Source organism: Ahaetulla prasina, chromosome 2, assembly GCF_028640845.1.
Source record: "Ahaetulla prasina isolate Xishuangbanna chromosome 2, ASM2864084v1, whole genome shotgun sequence".
Lineage (NCBI taxonomy): Eukaryota > Metazoa > Chordata > Lepidosauria > Squamata > Colubridae > Ahaetulla > Ahaetulla prasina.
In genome coordinates, this window is record NC_080540.1 from 53,751 (window position 1) to 74,805 (window position 21,055).

At 43.4% G+C, this 21,055-nt stretch overlaps 1 protein-coding gene across 1 annotated transcript; it reads left to right on the plus strand.

Annotated features, from left to right (window-relative positions):
* The first annotated feature begins 3,512 nt into the window (after window positions 1-3,512).
* Window positions 3,513-20,321, plus strand: LOC131193596 (zinc finger protein 84-like). The gene is made up of 5 exons (XM_058173952.1): window positions 3,513-3,598; window positions 3,667-3,871; window positions 12,448-12,614; window positions 15,672-17,255; window positions 17,621-20,321. The coding sequence occupies exons 1-4, from the start codon at window positions 3,513-3,515 to the stop codon at window positions 17,119-17,121; spliced, it is 1,908 nt and encodes a 635-aa protein (XP_058029935.1). The 3' UTR covers window positions 17,122-17,255; window positions 17,621-20,321.
* Window positions 20,322-21,055: the final 734 nt, after the last annotated feature.

Sequence of the window (21,055 nt, forward strand, 5' to 3'; positions counted from 1 at the left end):
TTTTATCAATTTGGTAAGCTACCTCTTGGGGTTCCACTTCAATAAATTCAGCCAATGCTTCCGATATAATTTTTCTTAAGTCTTCTCCTCGCTGTTCTTGCATACCACGAATTCTAAGAGCTCCTTCCATAAGTTTATATTGTAATATCACAACCTGATCTTCATTTTGATCCACTTTTTTCTGAACACCTTGCATTTTATCTTCTAAATGCTTATTTGACTGAGAGATCTGTTGCATTTCCTCTTCCAATCCCTCAATTTTTACTCAGTCCTTGAACTGCCATGAGAATATCTTCTCTTATTTTTGCATTAAAATTACTCGCCCGATCCGGTCCGATCCGGTAGCATTTCACCCCTGCTTCTTAGTATGAATTGGCAATTATCTCACCCAGTTCTAGCACTCCATCCAAATACCGCTCCAGATCCATTCTTAGGTCTGGTTGTCCCAACTTCAAGGAGGCCGCCATAAGATGGCCTCCGCCCCCACTGCCACTTTGGGAGACTTGTTTAGAATAGAATAGAATAGAATTTTTTATTGGCCAAGTGTGATTGGACACACAAGGAATTTGTCTTGGTGCATATGCTCTCAGTGTACATAAAAGAAAAGATACGTTCATCAAGGTACAACATTTACAACACAATTGATGATCAATATATCAATAAAAATCATAAGGATTGCCAGCAACAAAGTTACAGTCATACAGTCATAAGTAGAAAGAGATTGGCGATGGAAACGATGAGAAGATTAATAGTAGTGCAGATTTAGTAAATAGTCTGACAGTGTTGAGGGAATTATTTGTTTAGCAGAGTGATGGCCTTCGGGAAAAAACTGTTCTTGTGTCTAGTTGTTCTGGTGTGCAGTGCTCTATAGCGTCGTTTTGAGGGTAGGAGTTGAAACAGTTTATGTCCAGGATGCGAGGGATCTGCAAATATTTTCACGGCCCTCTTCTTGATTCGTGCAGTATACAGGTCCTCAATGGAAGGCAAGTTGGTAGCAATTATTTTTTCTGCAGTTCTAATTATCCTCTGAAGTCTGTGTTTTTCTTGTTGGGTTGCAGAACCGAACCAGACAGTTATAGAGGTGCAAATGACAGACTCAATAATTCCTTTGTAGAATTGGATCAGCAGCTCCTTGGGCAGTTTGAGCTTACTGAGTTGGCGCAGAAAGAACATTCTTTGTTGTCCTTTTTTAATGATGTTTTTGATGTTAGCTGTCCATTTGAGATCTTGCAATATGATAGAACCCAGAAATTTGAAGGTTTCTACTGTTGATACTGTGTTGTCTAGTATTGTGAGAGGTGGAAGTATGGAAGGGTTTCTCCTAAAGTCTACCACCATTTCTACGGTTTTGAGTGTGTTCAGTTCCAGATTGTTTTGGTTGCACCACAAGGCTAGTCGTTCGACCTCTCGTCTATATTCCACTGTTCCAGTGCAGATTTCTTGCAGTCCACAAAACACCTCCCCTTTCTTCACTGTCCCTACAAGACAGCTATGGCTCGAAAGCCTCCCGGCAGCAGTTCGTTAGGCTAAATTTTGCACGGCTCATCAGAGCCTATTTTCCAGTCCATTCCCACTGCAACGTCAACCGGAAGTAGCATTGCTGAATATATCTACAACTACATAACCTATTCCCAGCACTTCAAGATCTATTTGATGATAACACTTTGCATTGCTAAGAATTTATCAATGTCAACTTCATGTGTCATATGAACCATCAATAATGTAAGTGAATATTCTAGTATTGGGGCATGTTTGCGTTTTCATTATAATATATATATATATATATATATATATATATATATATATATATATGTCTTTGGTTGTTCGGGTTTTCTCCCGTGTAAAATTGAAGTGTCACACGCAGTCTCATTCATCTTCAGGCTTCAGCTTCTGTTTGGGAAATGTGATCGCAGCTGTTTCTTCCTTTAACTGCTAGTGGGGTTTGAACTGATTGGGTGGGAGCCAGTGATTGGCAGTTTTTCTGTGCTCTGATTGGCTGTCCATTGGTGGGGCTTGGTTGTGCTCAGTCTAGTCTGCAGGGGATTTGAGCTGGTGAGCTATAGCTGGTGGCTTTGGTCATGCCACATCACAGTGGGCAGTCTGCTGCATGAATGGATTGGAGGGGTTTGAAATGGCTAATGTTGCAGCTGGGTCTGGCTTCTGGTCCTTGGTCGTGCTTCATGATGTGTGTTTGGTCTGCTTTATGTGACATCCTGTGGACCTTGTGAGTGTGGGTCTGTCACCTCGTGTTAGCTGAAGCCTGAAGATGACGAGACTTCAAAAACGCGCCAAGACACTTCCAATTTTACAGGGAGAAACCCAACAACCAAAGACCTATATACAAACAGTGAAAACCTCAGAAAACATATATATATATATATATATATATATATATATATATATATATATATATATATATATATATATATATATATATATATATATATATATATATATATATATTTATATATATATATATCAAATCTTCTCTAACCATTTTATAAACAATTAAAATTACACTTTTCTTTAAATCTTACAGGCAAACAGGATGGCAATAAGAGCATTCTGGACAACTTTAAATAACAAGCAACGTTGAAAAGGGAAGAAAATCAAGCCAGAAATTAAAATATTTTCCATTTCCTTCAAAAAATCTGTGGGAAATGTTACAGTCAGAATTCCCACCTGGTGATACACCAGAAGACTCACACAAGAGAGAAACCCTTCGAATGTCCTGATTGTGGGAAAAGTTTTAGTCACAGTTCCAGCCTGGTGACACACCAGAGGACTATCTGTGGGAAAAGGTTTAGTACCAATTCCAATCTGCTGACACACCAGAGGTCTCACACAGGAGAGAAACCCTTTGAATGTCCTATCTGTGGGAAAAGGTACAGTCAGAATTCCCACCTGGTGATACACCAGAGGACTCACACAGGTGAGAAACCCTTTGAATGCCCTATCTGTGGGAAAAGATTTAGTGAAAATTCCAGCCTGGTGAAACACCAGAAGACTCACACAGGAGAGAAATCCTTTGAATGTCCTATCTTTGGGAAAGGTTTTAGTGATAATTCCAGCCTGTTGACACACCAGAGCACTCACACAGGAGAGAAACCCTTTGAATGTCCTGATTGTGGGAAAAGTTTTAGTCACAGTTCCAGCCTGGTGACACACCAGAGGACTCACACCGGAGAGAACCTCTTTGAATGTCGTATCTGTAGCAAAAATTTTCGTGATAATTACATGCTGGTGATACACCAGAGGACTCACACAGGCGAGAAACCCTTTGAATGTCCTGATTGTGGGAAAAGTTTTAGTCACAGTTCCAGCCTGGTGACACACCAGAGGACTCACACAGGAGAGAAAATCTTTGAATGTCCTATCTGTGGGAAACGTTTCAGTCAGAATTCCCACCTAATGATACACCAGACGACTCACACCGTTGAGAAATCTGTGAGATGTCCTCCAAAAGCTAATAGTATTCTAATTAGCTGAGAAACCGTTTCGACAGAGCTTGCATGGGCTGCATGACAAGCTATGTGGTGTCTGCCGTGAGCAGTCGCAGAAGAAGTCAGGTGGTGGTGCAACAGATGTCGGGGCATAGGTAGCCTGGCTGCGATGGTCCGGAGGTAAGCTTGTAACTCAGGTAAGCTGGTAACTCTATGAACTCAGGATTGACCCAAGTCGTCAAAAAAAGATCCACAGATCTGCCTATTGTGGGAAAAGCAAATATTGTAGAATTATGCCCGAGAGGATCCACACTGGAAAAAAGCCTTATCAGTGTTCCCAATGCAGCAAAAGCTTTAGTCAGAACAGCTTCCCAGTTGTTCATGGAAAGACTCACACAGGAGAGAAACCCTTTGAATGTCTCAATGTGGCAAAAGCTATAGCAAGCAGGCCAAGCTTATAATACACCAGAGGACTCACACAGAGAAACCGACATATGTCCAGATTGTGGGAAATGTTTCAGTCAGAATTCCAATCTGGTGATACACCAGACAAAACACACAGGAGAGAACCTTTGAATGTCCTGATTGTGGGAAATGTTTCAGTCAGAATTCCCATCTGGTGATGGACCAAAAGACTCAGACAGGAGAGAAACCTTTGTATGAGTGTCCAGATTGTAGAATAAGTTTCATTCAGAATTCTGATTTGGTGAGACACCAGAGGATTCACACAGGAGAAACCTTTTAAATGTCCAGCCTGTAGATGTTACTTCAGACATAAATCATCCTTATTGCACACAAAGAATATATATGAGGCAAGAGTAGATGAGTTTAGAGAAGGCTTTTCATTTGTAATCTCCCATTGAAAGTGGGGTGAGAAATTGACTATTTGAATTCTGGCCTGATTCACTTTTTATTCTTTTAGAATAGAATAGAATTTTACCAAGTGTGATTGGACACACAAGGAATATCTTTTATCTCAGGATTAGATTTATAGATGGAGAGAAAAGGGAAATGGAAAAGGGCTCACTTTTCTGGTTAGCAGTAGGATGTTTTGTTTCTGGTTATAGGCAGCAGTTTCTGGATATTTCCTTTGGTAGAAGTAGTGAAATTATTAATTATGGCTTCTGGGTGATAGTTTTGAAGATTGATTAACTCCTATATGTGGAGTTTCAGTCTTCTACCTTGGTTTCCTCCAGATTTTAGCCCCAGAATTAGCCAGCATATAAGTAGTCCTCAAGATACAACTGTCATGGCCTTGCAACTACATTGCATGTAGTGGCTGTTAAGTGAGATCGCTTAACTAGGATCCCCTGCTCTCTGATGCAGCCATTAATTGAGTATTGGCCAGTGGTGGGATTCAGCCAGTTCACTGGAGAATTTTAACTTTCTGAACAGTTTAGAAACTGGTTGTTGGAAGAAATCATTAGGCAGAGAACCGTTGTTAAATCACTTGAATACCCTGGTGGGCTGGTGAAACCTTGGAGGCCTGGAGCAGGGCCAGGCTTGCCTGCCACAGGCGTCTCTAGACCTTCCCACCCACCAAGGCACCCTGTGCTCTATTTCCCATTCCTGGTCCTTCCTCCAGGGTCCCCACAGGTTTCTTCTCAAGCTAAGTCTCTGCAGTCCTTAGGTCTGACTCCCACCCCACCAGGCCTCACATCCTCCTCCTCCTCCTCCATCCCTTTTGAAGATCTCTGATCCTCATGTTGAGGAAGGACGGAAGGACAGGTATCCCTGGGCCTCATGACTGTGTCCTGGAAGCAGCCACCATTTTCAGTGGGCGCCGGATTCATCCCTGGGCCATGCGGTGGACTTGTGGAAGCGGCTGCCATTTTGCCACACTGTCCGCACTGTCGTACAGAAGAGGGACAAACATCTTTTTGGCTACCTTAACATGAGAGAAAAAATGTACAGTTGAAAATTAACTGATCTTAATGACAGTAGCTAGATGGATGAGTGGACCTGACTCAAGTAGTGATGATAATCGGGAACACTGACCTGATTTTCATCTAGGTGAAGGATCTGGACTTGAGAGATATAGTCACAGAACCTTGTCATGGTCAGATCTGTTAGGACTTTCTGATATAAATGAGGGAGACGGAATAAAAGTAGAGGCGCCTGATGGACCTGGAGAGGTTCCGGATGGAGCTTGGGCCACTTCCTGAGGGTCTGGCTCACGAGAGGAACTAGCCGCAGCCTGGGAACGGGCTGCGGCTGGGGCTTTAGACTTTTGCCTCTGCTTTCTGACAAGGAGATCCCAACTGGCTCCTTGGTTCTCCGAGGAGCTGAGATGAAATGGAGAAGAAGAGAGTTCTTGGAGGTCCAGCCAGAGGTTGATCGACACTAGTTAGATCCTATACTAGATATAGTGGCACTGAGGAAGCGTTGCTAGTTCATTGCGCCGGCAGATAAAAGCTAGAATTTCAAAGCGGGATGAAGAGGACGCATGAGGAGTTTAACGTTATCTATACGATAAAATCGCTCAGCCGGGACGGTCTGGACCAAAATTGTGGCGATTCGGACGGGCGCCTGAGGCGGTCTTGGTGACATTGTCTGGGATGAGTTTGACCCTGTGGCTCCGAGGACATGGACAGGTTGCTGAGACTGAATGCCACCACATGTTTACTGGACCCATGCCCTCCTGGCTGGTGCTGGCCACCAGGAGATACGAGGCTGGCTCCAGGCGATTACAAGTGCTTCCTTGTTGGAGGAGTCTTACGCCTTGAAAGAGGCGGTGGTGAGGCCCTCCTCAAGAAGCCTTCCTGACCCGATTTTAGGTAATTATCGTCTCCCCGCCTGCGAAGGTTGTAGAGAGTATGGTATATCAGTTTCCACCTGGAGGAAACTGTCTATTCAGATCCAGTGGGCCCGGTTACAGCACTGAGATGGCTTTGGTCGCAGGATGATCTCTGGAGGGCCAGGATAGTTGTTCCTCTGCCCTGGTCCTATTAGATCTCTCAGCGGCTTTTGATACCATCGAATATGGTATCCTGCTGTCTTGGGGATTGGGAGTGGAGGCACCGTTTATCGGTGGTTCTCCTCCTATCTCTGACCGTCGCAGATGTGATGGGGGCAGAGAAATGGCGCCTCACTTGTGGTGCCGTAGGGGTCGATTCTCTCGCCTTCTGTTCAACATCTACATGAAGCCGCTGGGTGAGATCATCAGTGGCTTGTGAGGTACCAGCTGTACGCTGATGACACCCAGCTGTACTTTTCCACACCGGCCACCCCAATGAAGCTATCAAGTGCTGTCCCGTGTTTGGAAGCCAGACGGGTCTGGATGGGGAGAAACAGGCTCAAGCTCAATCCTCCAAGACAGAGTGGCTGTGGATGGTTACAGTCAGCTGAGTCCGCCTGACTGTTGGGAGAGTCATTGTGGAGGGAATATTTCTCCTGATGAAGCTGTCTTTTGAAGACCACCTGAGGTCCAGGAGAGCTTTCCACCAGGTTCGCCTGGTGCGCCAGTTGCGCCTTTCTAGACCGGGATGCCTTGAAGTCACCATGACTCGCCTGGATTACTGCAATGCTCTCTACATGGGGCTCCCTTGAGGCATCCGGAGGCTTCAGTTAGTCCAGAATGCTGCTTGGTGATAGAGGGATTGGCTGTGACACCTATCCTGCAGACTGCACTGGCTACCTGTGGCCTTGGTGCGCTCAAGGTTTTGGTGAACGCTTCAAAGCGCCCATGGCATAGGGCCGGTTAACGGGACACTGCTACCGAATACCTACCGACCCGGGCGCCTCACAGAGGGACTAGGTGCCGGGGGACAGTGTCGCTCTGACGCCCAGGGAAGGGCTCTGGGGCTCGCCTGGAACGAACTCCCCAGGACTGCCAACTTCCGGACCTCTGAACCTTTCGTCATGAGGAAAAGATTTATTCATCTGAGGACTGGGTTAGTTTTTAAATTTATGGGTTTTAATTGGGGTTTTAAATGGGGTTTTAAATTGTATCTAAATTTTTAGGCTTATTGAATTAGATTTTATATAGTTTTAATTTGTATTCTATGTATTGTGTTTTACTGGCTGTGAACTCTGAGTCCTTGGGAGAAATACAAATATAATAAATAAATAAATAAATAAATAAATGTTTCATTTTTAAAAATGCCTCATGTTAGAAGTCTCAGTAGCTTTTGACAAGGAAAAAAAATGGGTATTGTCAGTTTTGCTATGAACATTAGGGCAAGGCAAGAAGCTCAGAGTTGCCTCAAACTGCAAGATGGGCAAAGTTTAATAATAAATGAATTTAATAATAAAGTATCTCCATAGATACAGTGGCTTTCTAACACACAATTGTTAACCTGTATTTTTCCTTTTTTTAAAAAGGTCAAAATTTCTTTAAAGTTTTCCAAATATCCCTACAAGTAAAGAGAGGAACTTTATTTGGAGCAATGAACAGATATTTAAGCTATGCAGATGAATGATCCTGATTTTGCTGAGTTTAGAAGTAACCAAAGAATAATAAGTTTGTTCATTTCACTAACACAATTCAGAGGAATGGTTCCACTTTTTTTTTCTAGTGGATCATACTGTTGGTAGGTAGGGAAGGCTGTCTGTGGGTATATTGACCCTGTAAAGTACAGCATGCTACACAAGAAATGCTTTGTATGCCATCTTGAGTTCCTGAATGAAAAGGAAATAAAATATACCCTGCAGTTCTTTTATTCCAGATTCCTCCATGCAACAAAGCTCGGAACCAATAGCTAAAAGACCACTAAAGGTAAAGGTTCCCCTCGCACGTATATGCTAGTCGTTCCTGACTCTAGGGGTTGGTGTTCATCTCCGTTTCAAAGCTGAAGATCCAGTGCTGTCCGAAGACGTCTCTGTGGTCATGTAGCCGGCATGACTAAGCACTTCCCGGTTGTTCATGGAAAGGCTCACAGAATGCTGTTACCTTCCCACCAAAGGAGGTCCCTATTTTTCTACTTGCACTTTTTACGTGCTTTCGAACTGTTAGGTTGGCAGCATCTGGGACAAGTAACAGGAACTAAAACAGTTACGCAGCTTTGATTCGATTCGAACTGACCTTTCGATCAACAAACTCAGCATCTTAGCAACTGAGCCACTAAAAAACCACTATCACTATCCAAACCTTACTGGATGTGCACTGAAAATGACAGTGCAGGCTGTCCCTCTAAAAAGGTTAGCCTGGTTATTAGTCAACCATACGCTTTGGTGGGATATTCTACTCTTCCCTTTTGTTTTCTTTTTAAAAAGTATTTTAATATTTCCTCTACTATATATTGACAATCACCTCCTCTTTCTTAGCCCCCATTTTCTAAGCCCTGCTGCATACTTTTCTCTCTCTCTGACCTAATGGAGATTTCCGTGCAGACAAGATTTACAGAATTTGCACGTGGTATTTAGCAGATATAAAATTTCCTCCTCCAGGAATCGAGCTTCATTGTGGGAGCTCTTGGATGCAGCCCTGGCCAGCAGGAGTGAAGGTGGCTCCTCATGTCTCTTCTAATGGTGCTGCCACGTCCTAAAAGCTTGGGTGCCACAGGAAATCAGTCATTAAGTTTTGGGGTATTAGAGAGGCTTTGATCTCTATTGAGAGTCACTCCTAAAAAAGCTAATTGCGTCATTCTGTAAAACCTCCATGAACTTTTAGGGCTGAGAGCACATAGGTAATCTTCGCAAGGTTAAGGAACATCACATTTCACTATTTCATTTGGCTCAGTTGCAAAGGTCGGTTGCTAGAAGTCAAAAACGGCTTAATCGCATTTAATCAAGCGAAACATTTTGCAAACGTAGTAGAGACGGGACAAGCGTGTTTTCTGCCTCCTATCTGGAGATAGGCAACAACAAAAGCAGCAGGCAACACCTGTTCCTAGAAAGCAGAGAATCTAGGCAGTTTCTGTGGTTGAGCTTCAAGGAGTTAAAACCATCGAATACTTCATTGCTAGAAAGGACGGGAGGGGAGGAGAAGCTCAGAGGAACTTCCCTTTCCGGATGACTTCATGGGAGGAAGGTGGTGTGCAGAGCGGCTTTTGCGATCTCCCCAGGGTCGAAGCAGCAGCTGGCGGGTGAGGTGAGGCAGCAGGTGGGAGGGGAGCCCGGGAGCAAGTCGGGCTGTTCGGTTCCCTCCACGGCCTGGAAGCAGAGAAGCAACTGGGCTGAAGCAGGTCAGCTGCTGCTGCTGCAGGTTCCTTCCCTCCCCAAATGGAAACCCACTGGGGCTGCAGGCTGTGAAACTGATGGCTGCAATTTTCTGCTGGTGGGAAGATTGAAAAAGTCTCTATTAAATTAAAGTTGATTCTTTGGGAATGGCTTCCCTCCAGAGGTTGTGGCTGCTCCGTCACTGGAGGTTTGTACCAGAGTTGGAAGGATCTTCAAATGACAGCCGTCCATCCAGGAGAATGCCTGTTCGATTTCCATTGGGGCCAATGATTCGCCCCCAACAGTCAGCTGCAGCTGCAGCTGACTGTACCGGGGTGCCGGCATCCACAGCCACTCCGTCTTGGAGGGATTGAGCTTGAGCCTGTTTCTCCCCATCCAGACCCGTACGGCTTCCAGGCACCGGGATATACTTCGATATCTTCGTTGGGGTGGCCTGGGGTGGAAAAGTACAGCTGCGTATCATCAGCGTACAGTTGATACCTCACCCCAAAGCCACTGATTATCTCACCCAGCGGCTTCATATAGATGTTGAACAAGAGAGGCGCCTCGCGGTCTATCTCTGCCCCCCTGTCAACATCGTCTGCGACCGGTCAGAGAGGTAGGAGGAGAACCACCGGTAAACGGTGCCTCCCACTCCCAAACTCCCCAACCGGTGCAGCAAGATACCATGGTCGATGGTACAAAAACCGCTGAGAGGTCTAATAGGACCAGGGCAGAGGAACACCCCCTGTCCCTGGCCCTCCAGAGATCATCCACCAACGCGACCAAAGCTCCACTATATCCGGGCCGGAAGCCAGACTGGAACGGTCTAGATAGACAGCTTCATCCAGGTATTGGGGTAGCTGACATGCCACTAAGCTCTACAACCTTTGCAACAAAGCGAAGGTTGGAGACCACGATAATTTCCCAAAACAGCTGGGTCCAGGAAGGCTTCTTGAGGATTCACCACTGCTTCTTTAAGGCGGCAGGAAAACCCTTCCACCAAAGAAGCATTGATAATCAGCCTCGTGTCACCTCCTGTGTGGCCAGCACCAACCAGGAGGGGCACGGGTCCAGTAAACACATGGTGGCATGCAACCTCCCCAACAACCTGTCCACGTCCTCGAGAGCCACAGGGTCAAACTCATCCCAAACAATCTTGGCAAGACGAGTGGCTGTCCAGTCTCTGTTTAAAAGCCTCCAGTGATGGAACACCCACAACTTCTGAAGGCAAATCCTTCCACTGGTTAACTTTTCTCAGTGAAAGGAAATTTCTCCTAAATTCGAAGTTGCTTCTCTCCTTGATTAGTTTCCACCCATTGCTTCTTGTCTTGTCATCAGGTGCTTTGGAGAATAGCTTGACTCCCTCTTCTTTGTGGCAGCCCCTCAAATATTGGAACCCTGCTATCATGTCATCCCAGTCCTTCCTTTCACTAGACTAGACATTCCTGCAACCCTATTTTATATTTTAGCCTCCAGCCCCCTAATCCTCCTTGTTGCTCTTTTCTGCATTCTTTCCAGAGTGTTAATGCAGCCTAGTATTGTATGGGCTTTTTTCTTCTTCTTGCTGATTGAATACACTGCTGGCTCATATCTATGTGATTGTCTGCAAGGACATCAAGGACCCTCTCATAGTTACTGCTTGAGCCAGGTTCTACCCAATCTGTGCCAGTACATTTGTTTTTTCTTGCATAAGTGTAAAACCTTATTTTTTTCCTCCATCAAATTTCTTTTTTTTTTTTTTATAAGCCTTCAAAGTTATTATGGCACAGTGGAAGCAGACGTGCACCTGGTCCACAAAATTTGTGGTAATCCTAGCAGTTGTTCAGTGACTGCACTTCAGCAGTGACTGTGGTTTTGAAGGTGCAGGAAAAGGAGTCGCACCGATTGGGGTTCTGCCAATAGTTGCACATTTATGATGGCTTCAGCATCCCACACTCATGATCCCCATTTGTGACCTTCCCAGCTGGCTTCTGACAAGCAAAATCAATGGCTATACTGGCAGGAAATTGCAAGTCACGGTCATATGAAATTGCCTTTAACAACCCACAGTAATTTGCTTAACAACTACAGAGGAACAGATGTAAGTTGGCACTGTCATGTGACATCATGCTTAATGATTGAGCTGCTTAGGGATGCAGATATCCCTTCTAATTGGGGTAGGTGAAATGAGGACAACTTGAGTGGGGATGTCACCAGAGGGGTTGTAGACAGTATTTTCTGCTCTTATTTGAAGCTGAAGACTTCCATGAGCAAAAGTGGTGTTTCAAAGCTTGCAGAGGCTTTTGGCATCATTTCATCAGTTAAAGCCCCCACATCTCTAAATTTAGCTCAGAAGGTTTGACTGTAACCATTTTGGGAAGGGAAATGAAACAAAAACCCAGATGTAAAACACAGTCACTCCTTAAATGTTTTCACTGTGCCCAAATTATCTTCTATATGTCCAAGGTTGGGTCTTTCAGCTGCTATTTCTTCTGTTTGGTTTATTTAAGTAAAGTATCACAGTACTTTTTCTTTCCTCCAGCAGATGGCACTCTCCATTTCTAGTCCGTATAAAATAGTCTATTAAATCCAATTAATTGTCAAAATACCCTGGAATTTTAAGCTCCTCATAGAAAATGCTGTTTTCTTCTAAAAATCACTTTCTTTTCCTTTTGAAATATTTTCCTTTTCCCAGTTTTCCAGATCTAAGACTTATTAGGCTTTTTGTATTACAATCCTCGCTTTTTCTTTTTTCCGCATTTGTGCTTCCCCCCCCCCCCAGGTGCCAGATAGCCAGTAATCCAAGGTCAGGAATTTCTTTTAAAACTCCAATTTCAAGGTCTGGTTGTCCCAACTTCAAGGAGGCCGCCATAAGATGGCCTCCGCCCCCGCTGCCACTTTGGGGGACTTGTTTCTGTTCCAGTGCCGATTCCTTGCAGTCCACAAAACACCTCCCCTTTCTTCACTGTCCCTACAAGACAGCTATGGCTCGAAAGCCTCCCGGCAGCAGTTCGTTAGGCTAAATTTTGCACGGCTCATCAGAGCCTATTTTCCAGTCCATTCCCACTGCAACGTCAACATCAACCGGAAGTAGCATTGCTGAATATATCTACAACTACATAATCTATTCCCAGCACTTCAAGATCTATTTGATGATAACACTTTGCATTGCTAAGAATATATGATTGACCCAACTAAATAACTCAATTTGATTGAATGGATATTTGAACATGGATCTCAGAGGTACTCCATGTGTCATATGAACCATCAATAATGTAAGTGAATATTCTAGTATTGGGGCATGTTTGCTTTTTCATTATAATATATATATATATTATAGGTCTTTGGTTGTTCGGGTTTTCTCCCGTGTAAAATTGGAAATGTCTTGGCAGCGTTTCGACGAAGTCTCATTTGTCATCTTCAGGCTTCAGCTTTGTGCTTCTGGGAGCAATGTGTGATCGCAGCTGTTTCTTCCTTTTAACTGCTATTTTGAACTGATTTAGCTTCTGTGATCTGATTGGATGGATTTTTGTGCCTGATTGGCTGGGGTGTCCTGTATCTTGGTTGTTCAATTTAGTCTGTGTTGCAATTTCAGCTGCATAGCTGTTGTTTATGAAAGAAAAATTGACAACTTCCTCACACATCAATAGCCTACACCCCAAAATATAGTTCACCATGGAAACAGAAGTTAACAATCAACTCCTTCCTGGATGTCTTAGTCTACAGGAAACCCAATGGCTCCCTAGGACACACCATCTACCAGAAGAAAACACACACAAATCGCTATCTGCACGCACTCTCACACCACCACCCAGCACAGATCAACTGTAGCCAAGACACTCATCTCCAGAACAAAATGCTTAGCTGACAACAACACCTAAAAACCAACTAGACACTCACTAATGTACTAACATCCAATGGATTCCAAAGAAATAAGATTACCAAGCTAATCCAAAAGAACCCCCACTAAAACCCAAGACAGAGAGCAAGAAAATGGCACAGTCCTCCCATATATGGCACCACAGACAGAATCAGCAAGATCCTCCACAAACATAACATCAAGACAGCATTCTGCACAAACCAAAAATATCCACAATCCTAAGAAACCCCAAAGACAAAATTGAGTTAGAAAATCAAGGAGTATATGAAATCATGCACGCCCACCACATAAATCGGACAAACCAACAGAAGAATAAGTGCACGATTGAAGAACACAAGAACTCAGTCAAAAGAGGAACTAACTTTCCTGGTCCAACACTTTAAAGTCACAGGACATGATATTGACTTTAAAAAGACCAGAACTATCGCCAAAACTGAACACTTTAACAAAAGAATAATCAGAGAAGCCATTGAGATAGAAAACGCCCACACAGCATGAACAAACGAGATGATACCCGCCTACCAGCCATTTGAAATTATTGACAAACGAGTCCCTAACACGAGGAATGACACCAGACCCACACTCACGAGGTCCACACAGGATGTCACCACCGCACATCCACCCAGAAAGCAGACCCAAACCCACACTGATCATGAAGCACAACCAAGGACCAGAAGCCAGACCACAGCTGCAACATTAGCCATTTCAAACCCCTCCAATCCATACATGCAGCAGACTGACACCCACTATGAAGATGTAGCACCACCACAAAGCCAAACAACAGCTATGCAGCTCACCAGCTCAAATCCCCCTGCAACACAGACTAAATTGAGCACAACCAAGCCCCCACCCAAACAGGACACACCCCCAGCCAATCAAAGCACAAAAAAAACCTCCAATCAGATCACAGCCAAGCTCCCACCCAATCAGTTCAAACCCCCACTAGCAGTTAAAAGGAAGAAACAGCTGCGATCACACATTGCTCCCAGAAGCACAAAGCTGAAGCCTGAAGATGACGAATGACTTTAAACGTCCAAGACATTTCCAATTTTACACGGGAGAAAACCCGAACAACCAAAGACCTACATACAAACACCCGTGAAAACCTCAGAAAACATATATATATATGTTTCAAAATATATATATATATATTTCAAAACTTCTCTAACCATTTTATAAACAATTAAAATTACACTTTTCTTTAAATCTTACAGGCAAACAGGATGGCAATAAGAGCATTCTGGACAACTTTAAATAACAAGCAACGTTGAAAAGGGAAGAAAATCAAGCCAGAAATTAAAATATTTTCCATTTCCTTCAAAAAATCATATAATGCTGCTCCTCCTCCAGCAGCTGTTAGGCAAAAGAAAAAATCAAGAAAGAATAAGCAGATTATACAGAACTCAAGGATACATTACATGAAAAATGAAGGCAGATTATTTATTATTAAGCAAAAGAGAGAAATATCTGGAAGTCAGGAGGAAACTGTAAAGTAAATTCACGTAGAACAGACAGTAATACAGGCCTCTCCCTTTGAGGAAGGAAACAGCTTGAATAAAAGCACCACTAGACAAGGCATTGTCATATTTTATCTCAAGAATATCAGCTGTGGAAAAGCTCCATAAATTTGCCGATTGTGGGAAAAGCACAGATTGCAAATCACAGCTGATGATGCACAAGAGGACCCAGAAAGGAGAAAAACCATACAAATTACCTGAATGTGGCAAAAGCTTTGGTCACAATAGTTCCTTTGTGGTTCATGGAAGCACCCAGACACAAGAGGGAAGCCACAAAAGTGCTCCCAATGCAGTAAATGCTTTAGTGAGCACAGCAACATGGTGCTACATCAGATAACTCACAGGAGGGAGAAAACATGACTTTGCAGATTGTGTGAAAGTTTCGTTAGAAATTCCCAGGTCATGAGACACTAAAGGGCACACATGCAGGAATAAAACCATTTGAAAATCCTTTCTGCAGGAAAAGTTCCATTGAGAATTCCATCCTGGTGAAGCACTCAAGGACTCACACAGAAGTGAAACCCTTTGAATGTCCTGATTGTGGAAAAAGTTTTAGTAATAATTCAGCCTGGTGATACACCAGAGGATTCACACAGGAGAGAAACTTTGAATGTCCTATTGTGGAAAAGCTTCATGAGAAATTCCATCTCACGATACACCAGAGGATTCATAAAGGAAAAACCTTTGAATGTCCTGACTGTGGGAAAAGTTTCAGTTGTAATTCACCACTCCATGGAGAAACCTTTGCAGATTGTGGAAAGGTTTCAGAAATTCCATCCTGAGACACAAGACCACACATACAGGAGAGAAACCCTTTGAATGTCCTGTCTGTGGGAAAAGCTTTAGTGATAATTCCAGCCTGGTGAGACACCAGAGGACTCACACAGGAGAGAAACCCTTTGAATGTCCTCATTGTGGGAAAAGTTTTAGTCTGAGTTCCAGCCTGGTGAGACACCAGAGGACTCACACAGGAGAGAAACCCTTTGAATGTCCTATCTGTGGGAAAAGTTTTAGTGATAATTCCAGCCTGTTGACACACCAGAGGACTCACACAGGAGAGAAACCCTTTGAATGTCCTATTTGTAGGAAAGGTTTTTGTGATAATTCCAGCCTAGTGAAACACCAGAGGACTCACACAGGAGAGAAACCCTTTGAATGTCCTATCTGCGGGAAAAGTTACAGTCAGAATTCCCACCTGGTGATACACCAGAGGACTCACACAGGCGAGAAACCCTTTGAATGCCCTATCTGTGGGAAAGGCTTTAGTGATAATTCCAATCTGCTGACACACCAGAGGACTCACACAGGAGAGAAACCCTTTGAATGTCCTGACTGTGGGAAACGTTACAGTCAGAATTCCAGCCTGGTGAAACATCAGAGGACTCACACAGGAGAGAAACCCTTTGAATGTCCTATCTGTGGGAAAAGCTTTAGTGATAATTCCAATCTGCTGACACACCAGACGACTCACACAGGAGAGAGACCCTTTGAATGTCCTGACTGTGGGAAACGTTACAGTCAGAATTCCCACCTGGTGATACATCAGTGGACTCACACAGGAGAAAAACCCTTTGAATGTCCTATCTGTGGGAAAAGTTGTAGTGATAACTCCAATCTTCTGACACACCAGAGGACTCACACAGGAGAGAAGCCCTTTGAATGTCCTGACTGTGGGAAACATTTTAGTCAGAATTCCCACCTGGCGATACACCAGAGGACTCACACAGGAGAGAAACCCTTTGAATGTCCTATCTGTGGGAAAAGTTTTAGTAATAATTCTAGCCTGGTGAAACACCAGAAGACTCACACAGGAGAAAAACCCTTTGAATGTCCTGACTGTGGGAGATGTTTCAGTCGTAATTACACGCTGGTGATACACCAGAGGACTCACACAGGCGAGAAACCCTTTGAATGTCCTGATTGTGGGAAAAGTTTTAGTCACAGTTCCAGCCTGGTGACACACCAGAGAACTCACACAGGAGAGAAACTCTTTGAATGTCGTATCTGTAGCAAAGATTTTCGTGATAATTTCAACCTGGTGAAACACCAGAGGATTCACACAGGAGAGAAACCCTTTGAATGTCCTATGCGCAGGAAACGTTTCAGTCAGAATTCCCACCTAGTGATACACCAGAGGACTCACACTGTTGAGAAATCTTTGAGGTGTCCTCCAGAAGCTAAAAGTATTCTAATTAGCTGAGAAACAGTTTGGACAGAGCTTGCATGGGCTGCACGACAAGCTATGTGGTGTCTGCCGTGAGCAGCCGCAGAAGAAGTCAGGCGGTGGTGCAACAGGTTTTGGGGCATGGGTGGCCTGGCTGCGATGGTCCCAAGGTAAGCTGGTAAGACATCCCTGAAACTTAAGACCTGGTGCTTATTTTGGGCCCAAAAGAAAATAAAACTGGGTCTTATTTTCAGGGAAAGTATCTATATGTATAATCTGTCCTAGCACTTCCAGGTATATTTGATGATAACACTTTGCAGTTCTATGAACTCAGGATTGACCCAAGTCACAAATAAAGTTTATAACTGAATTTGAGATGTATATTGAAAATGTAAATAATTAATGTAAGAGGTTGTTAGCATTTTTGCATCTTTGCCTTTTATTGTAATGTATGCCTTTGGATCTGTTTTTTTAAAAATATTGGGCAGCCATTTTATAAAGCATAATTAAACTAACCCTTCTTCTTCCCCAGCAGCTTACAGACAAGGAAGACAAAACCAGGAAAAGAGTTTTGAGCTGGAGAAATCTCTGAGTATCTAGAAGAAATATATCAAAATATCAAGGGGCATAATTTCCTAGTTCAGAAAAAGAGGGAAATATCTGGAAGTCAGTGGGAAAGAAAAGGTCACTTGGACAGCTAGGTAAGGCAGACCGTAATGCAGGCCTCACCCTGTGAGGAAGGAAATAGCTTGAATCAACGCTCCATCCAAGAAGGGATTCAGAGTATTTTTGACATCCTTGACAATCCAAGAATGTCAGTGATGGAAAAGATCCACAGATCTGCCTATTGTGGGAAAAACAAAGATTGTAGAATTATGCCCGAGAGGATCCACACTGGAAAAAGCCTTATCAGTGTTCCCAATGCAGCAAAAGCTTTAGTCAGAACAGCTTCCCAGTTGTTCATGGAAAGACTCACACCAGAGAAAAACACTACCAGTTGTCTCAATGTGGCAAAAGCTATAGCAAGCAGGCCAAGCTGATAATACACCAGAGGACTCACACACAGAGAAACCGTACATATGTCCAGATTGTGGGAAATGTTTCAGTCAGAATTCCAATCTGGTGATACACCAGACAAAACACACAGGAGAGAATCCATCTGAATTTCTGGTTTGTGGAAAAAGTTTTTGTCAGAATTCCCATCTGGTGATGGACCAAAAGACTCAGACAGGAGAGAAACCGTATGAGTGTCCAGATTGTGGAATATGTTTTAGTCAGAATTCTGATTTGGTGAGACACCAGAGGACTCACACAGGAGAGAAACCATATGATTGTCCAGATTGTAAGAAAAAATTCAGTGAAAATTCCAGTTTGGCAATACACCGGAGGATTCACACAGGAGACAAACCATATGACTGTTCGGATTGTGGAATAAGTTTCATTCAGAATTCTGATTTGGTGAGACACCAGAGGATTCACGCAGGACAAACCTTTTAAATGTCCAGCCTGTAGACGTTACTTCAGACATAAATCATCCCTTATTGCACACAAAGAAATATATATGAGGCAAGAGTAGATGAGTTTAGAGAAGGCTTTTCATTTGTAATCTCCCATTGAAAGTGGGGGTGAGAAATTGACTATTTGAATTCTGGCCTGATTCTTTTTACTCAAACATATCTCAGGATTAGATTTATAGATGGAGAGAAAAGGGAAATGGAAAAAGGCTCACTTTTCTGGTTAGCAGTAGGATGTTTTGTTTCTGGTTATAGGCAGCAGTTTCTGGATATTTCCTTTGGTAGAAGTAGTGAAATTCGTCATTATGGCTTCTGGGTGATAGTTTTGAAGATTGATTAACTCCTATATGTGGAGTTTCAGTCTTCTACCTTGGTTTCCTCCAGATTTTTAGCCCCAGAATTCCCCAGCCAGCATATAAGTAGTCCTTAAGATACAACTGTCATGGCCTTGCAACTACATTGCATGTAATGGCTGTTAAGTGAGATCGCTTTTCTTAACTACCTGGATCCCCTGCTCTCTCTGATGCTGCCATTAATTGAGTACTGGCTACCTTGGGGCTGGTGAAAACTCTTGGAGGTCTAGAGCAGGGCCAGGCTTGCCTGCCACAAGCATCTCTAGACCTTCCCACCCTCCAAGGCACCCTGTGCTCTGTTTCCTATTCCTGGTCCTTCCTCCAGGGTCCCCACAGGTTTCTTCTCACTCACGCTGGATCTTTGCAGTCCTTAGGTCTGACTCCCACTCCACCAGGCCTCACACCCTCTTCCTCCTCCTCCTTCCCTTTTGAAGATCTCTGATCCTCATGTTGAGGAAGGACAGGTATCCCTGGGCCTCATGACTGTGTCCTGGAAGCAGCCACCATTTTCAGTGGGCACCGGATTCATCCCTGGGCCATGCGGTGGACTTGTGGAAGCGGCTGCCATTTTGCCACACTGTCCGCATTGTCGTACAGAAGAGGGACAAACATCTTTTTGGCTACCTTAAGATGAGAGAAAAACGTACAGTTGAAAATGTTTCATTTTTAAAAATGCCTCATGTTAGAAGTCTCAGTAACTTTTGACAAGGAAAAAAAAATGGGTATTGTCAGTTTTGCTATGAACATTAGGGCAAGGCAAGAAGCTCAGAGTTGCCTCAAACTGCAAGATGGGCAAAGTTTAAAAATAAATGAATTTAATAATAAAAAGGTAATGTAAAGCTTATTTCGTCACTCTTGCTCAATGATGAGATCTCCATAGATACAGTGGTTTTCTAACACACAATTGTTAACTTGTATTTTCCTTTTTTTAAAAAGGTCAAAATTTCTTTAAAGTTTTCCAAATATCCCTACAAGTAAAGAGAGGAACTTTATTTGGAGTAATGAACAGATATTTAAACTATGCAGATGAATGATCCTGATTTTGCCGAGTTTAGAAGTCACCAAAGAAGAATAAGTTTGTTCATTTCACTAACACAATTCAGAGGACTGGTTCCACTTTTTTTTTCTAGTGGATCATACTGTTGGTAGGTAGGGAAGGCTGTTACAGCATGCTACACAGGAAGTGCTTTGTATGCCATCTTGAATTCCTGAATGAAAAGGAAATAAAATATACCCTGCAGTTCTTTTATTCCAGATTCCTCCATGCAACAAAGCTCAGAACCAATAGCTAAAAGACCACTAAAGGTAAAGGTTCCCCTCGCACATATATGCTAGTCGTTCCTGACTCTAGAGGTTGGTGTTCATCTCCGTTTCAAAGCTGAAGACCCAGTGCTGTCCAAAGACGTCTCCGTGGTCATGTAGCCGGCATGACTAATAATAATAATAATAATAATAATAATAATAATACTAATAATAAAAATTTTACTAAGGACTCATGGTGATCACACCAAAGGCTCACAGAACGCTGTTACCTTCCCACCAAAGGAAGTCCCTATTTTTCTACTTGCATTTGTTATGTGCTTTCGAACTGTTAGGTTGGCAGAAGCTGGGACAAGTAACAGGAACTAAAGCTGTTACGCGGCTTTGATTCGATTCGAACCGACCTTTCAATCAACAAACTCAGCATCTTAGCAACTGAGCCACCGCGTCCCTAAAAGACCACTATCACTATCCAAACCTTACTGGATCTGCACTGAAAATGACAGTGCAGGCTGTCCCTCTAAAAAGGTTAGCCTGGTTATTAGTCAACCATACGCTTCGGTGGGATATTCTACTCTTCCCTTTTGTTTTCTTTTTAAAAACTATTTTAATAATATTTCCTCTACTATATATTGACAATCACCTCCTCTTTCTTAGCCCCCATTTTCTAAGCCCTGCTGCATACTTTTCTCTCTCTCTGACCTAATGGAGATTTCCGTGCAGACAAGATTTACAGAATTTGCACATGGTATTTAGCAGATATAAAATTTCCTCCTCCAGGAATCGAGCTTCATTGTGGAAGCTCTTGGATGCAGCCCTGGCCAGCAGGAGTGAAGGTGGCTC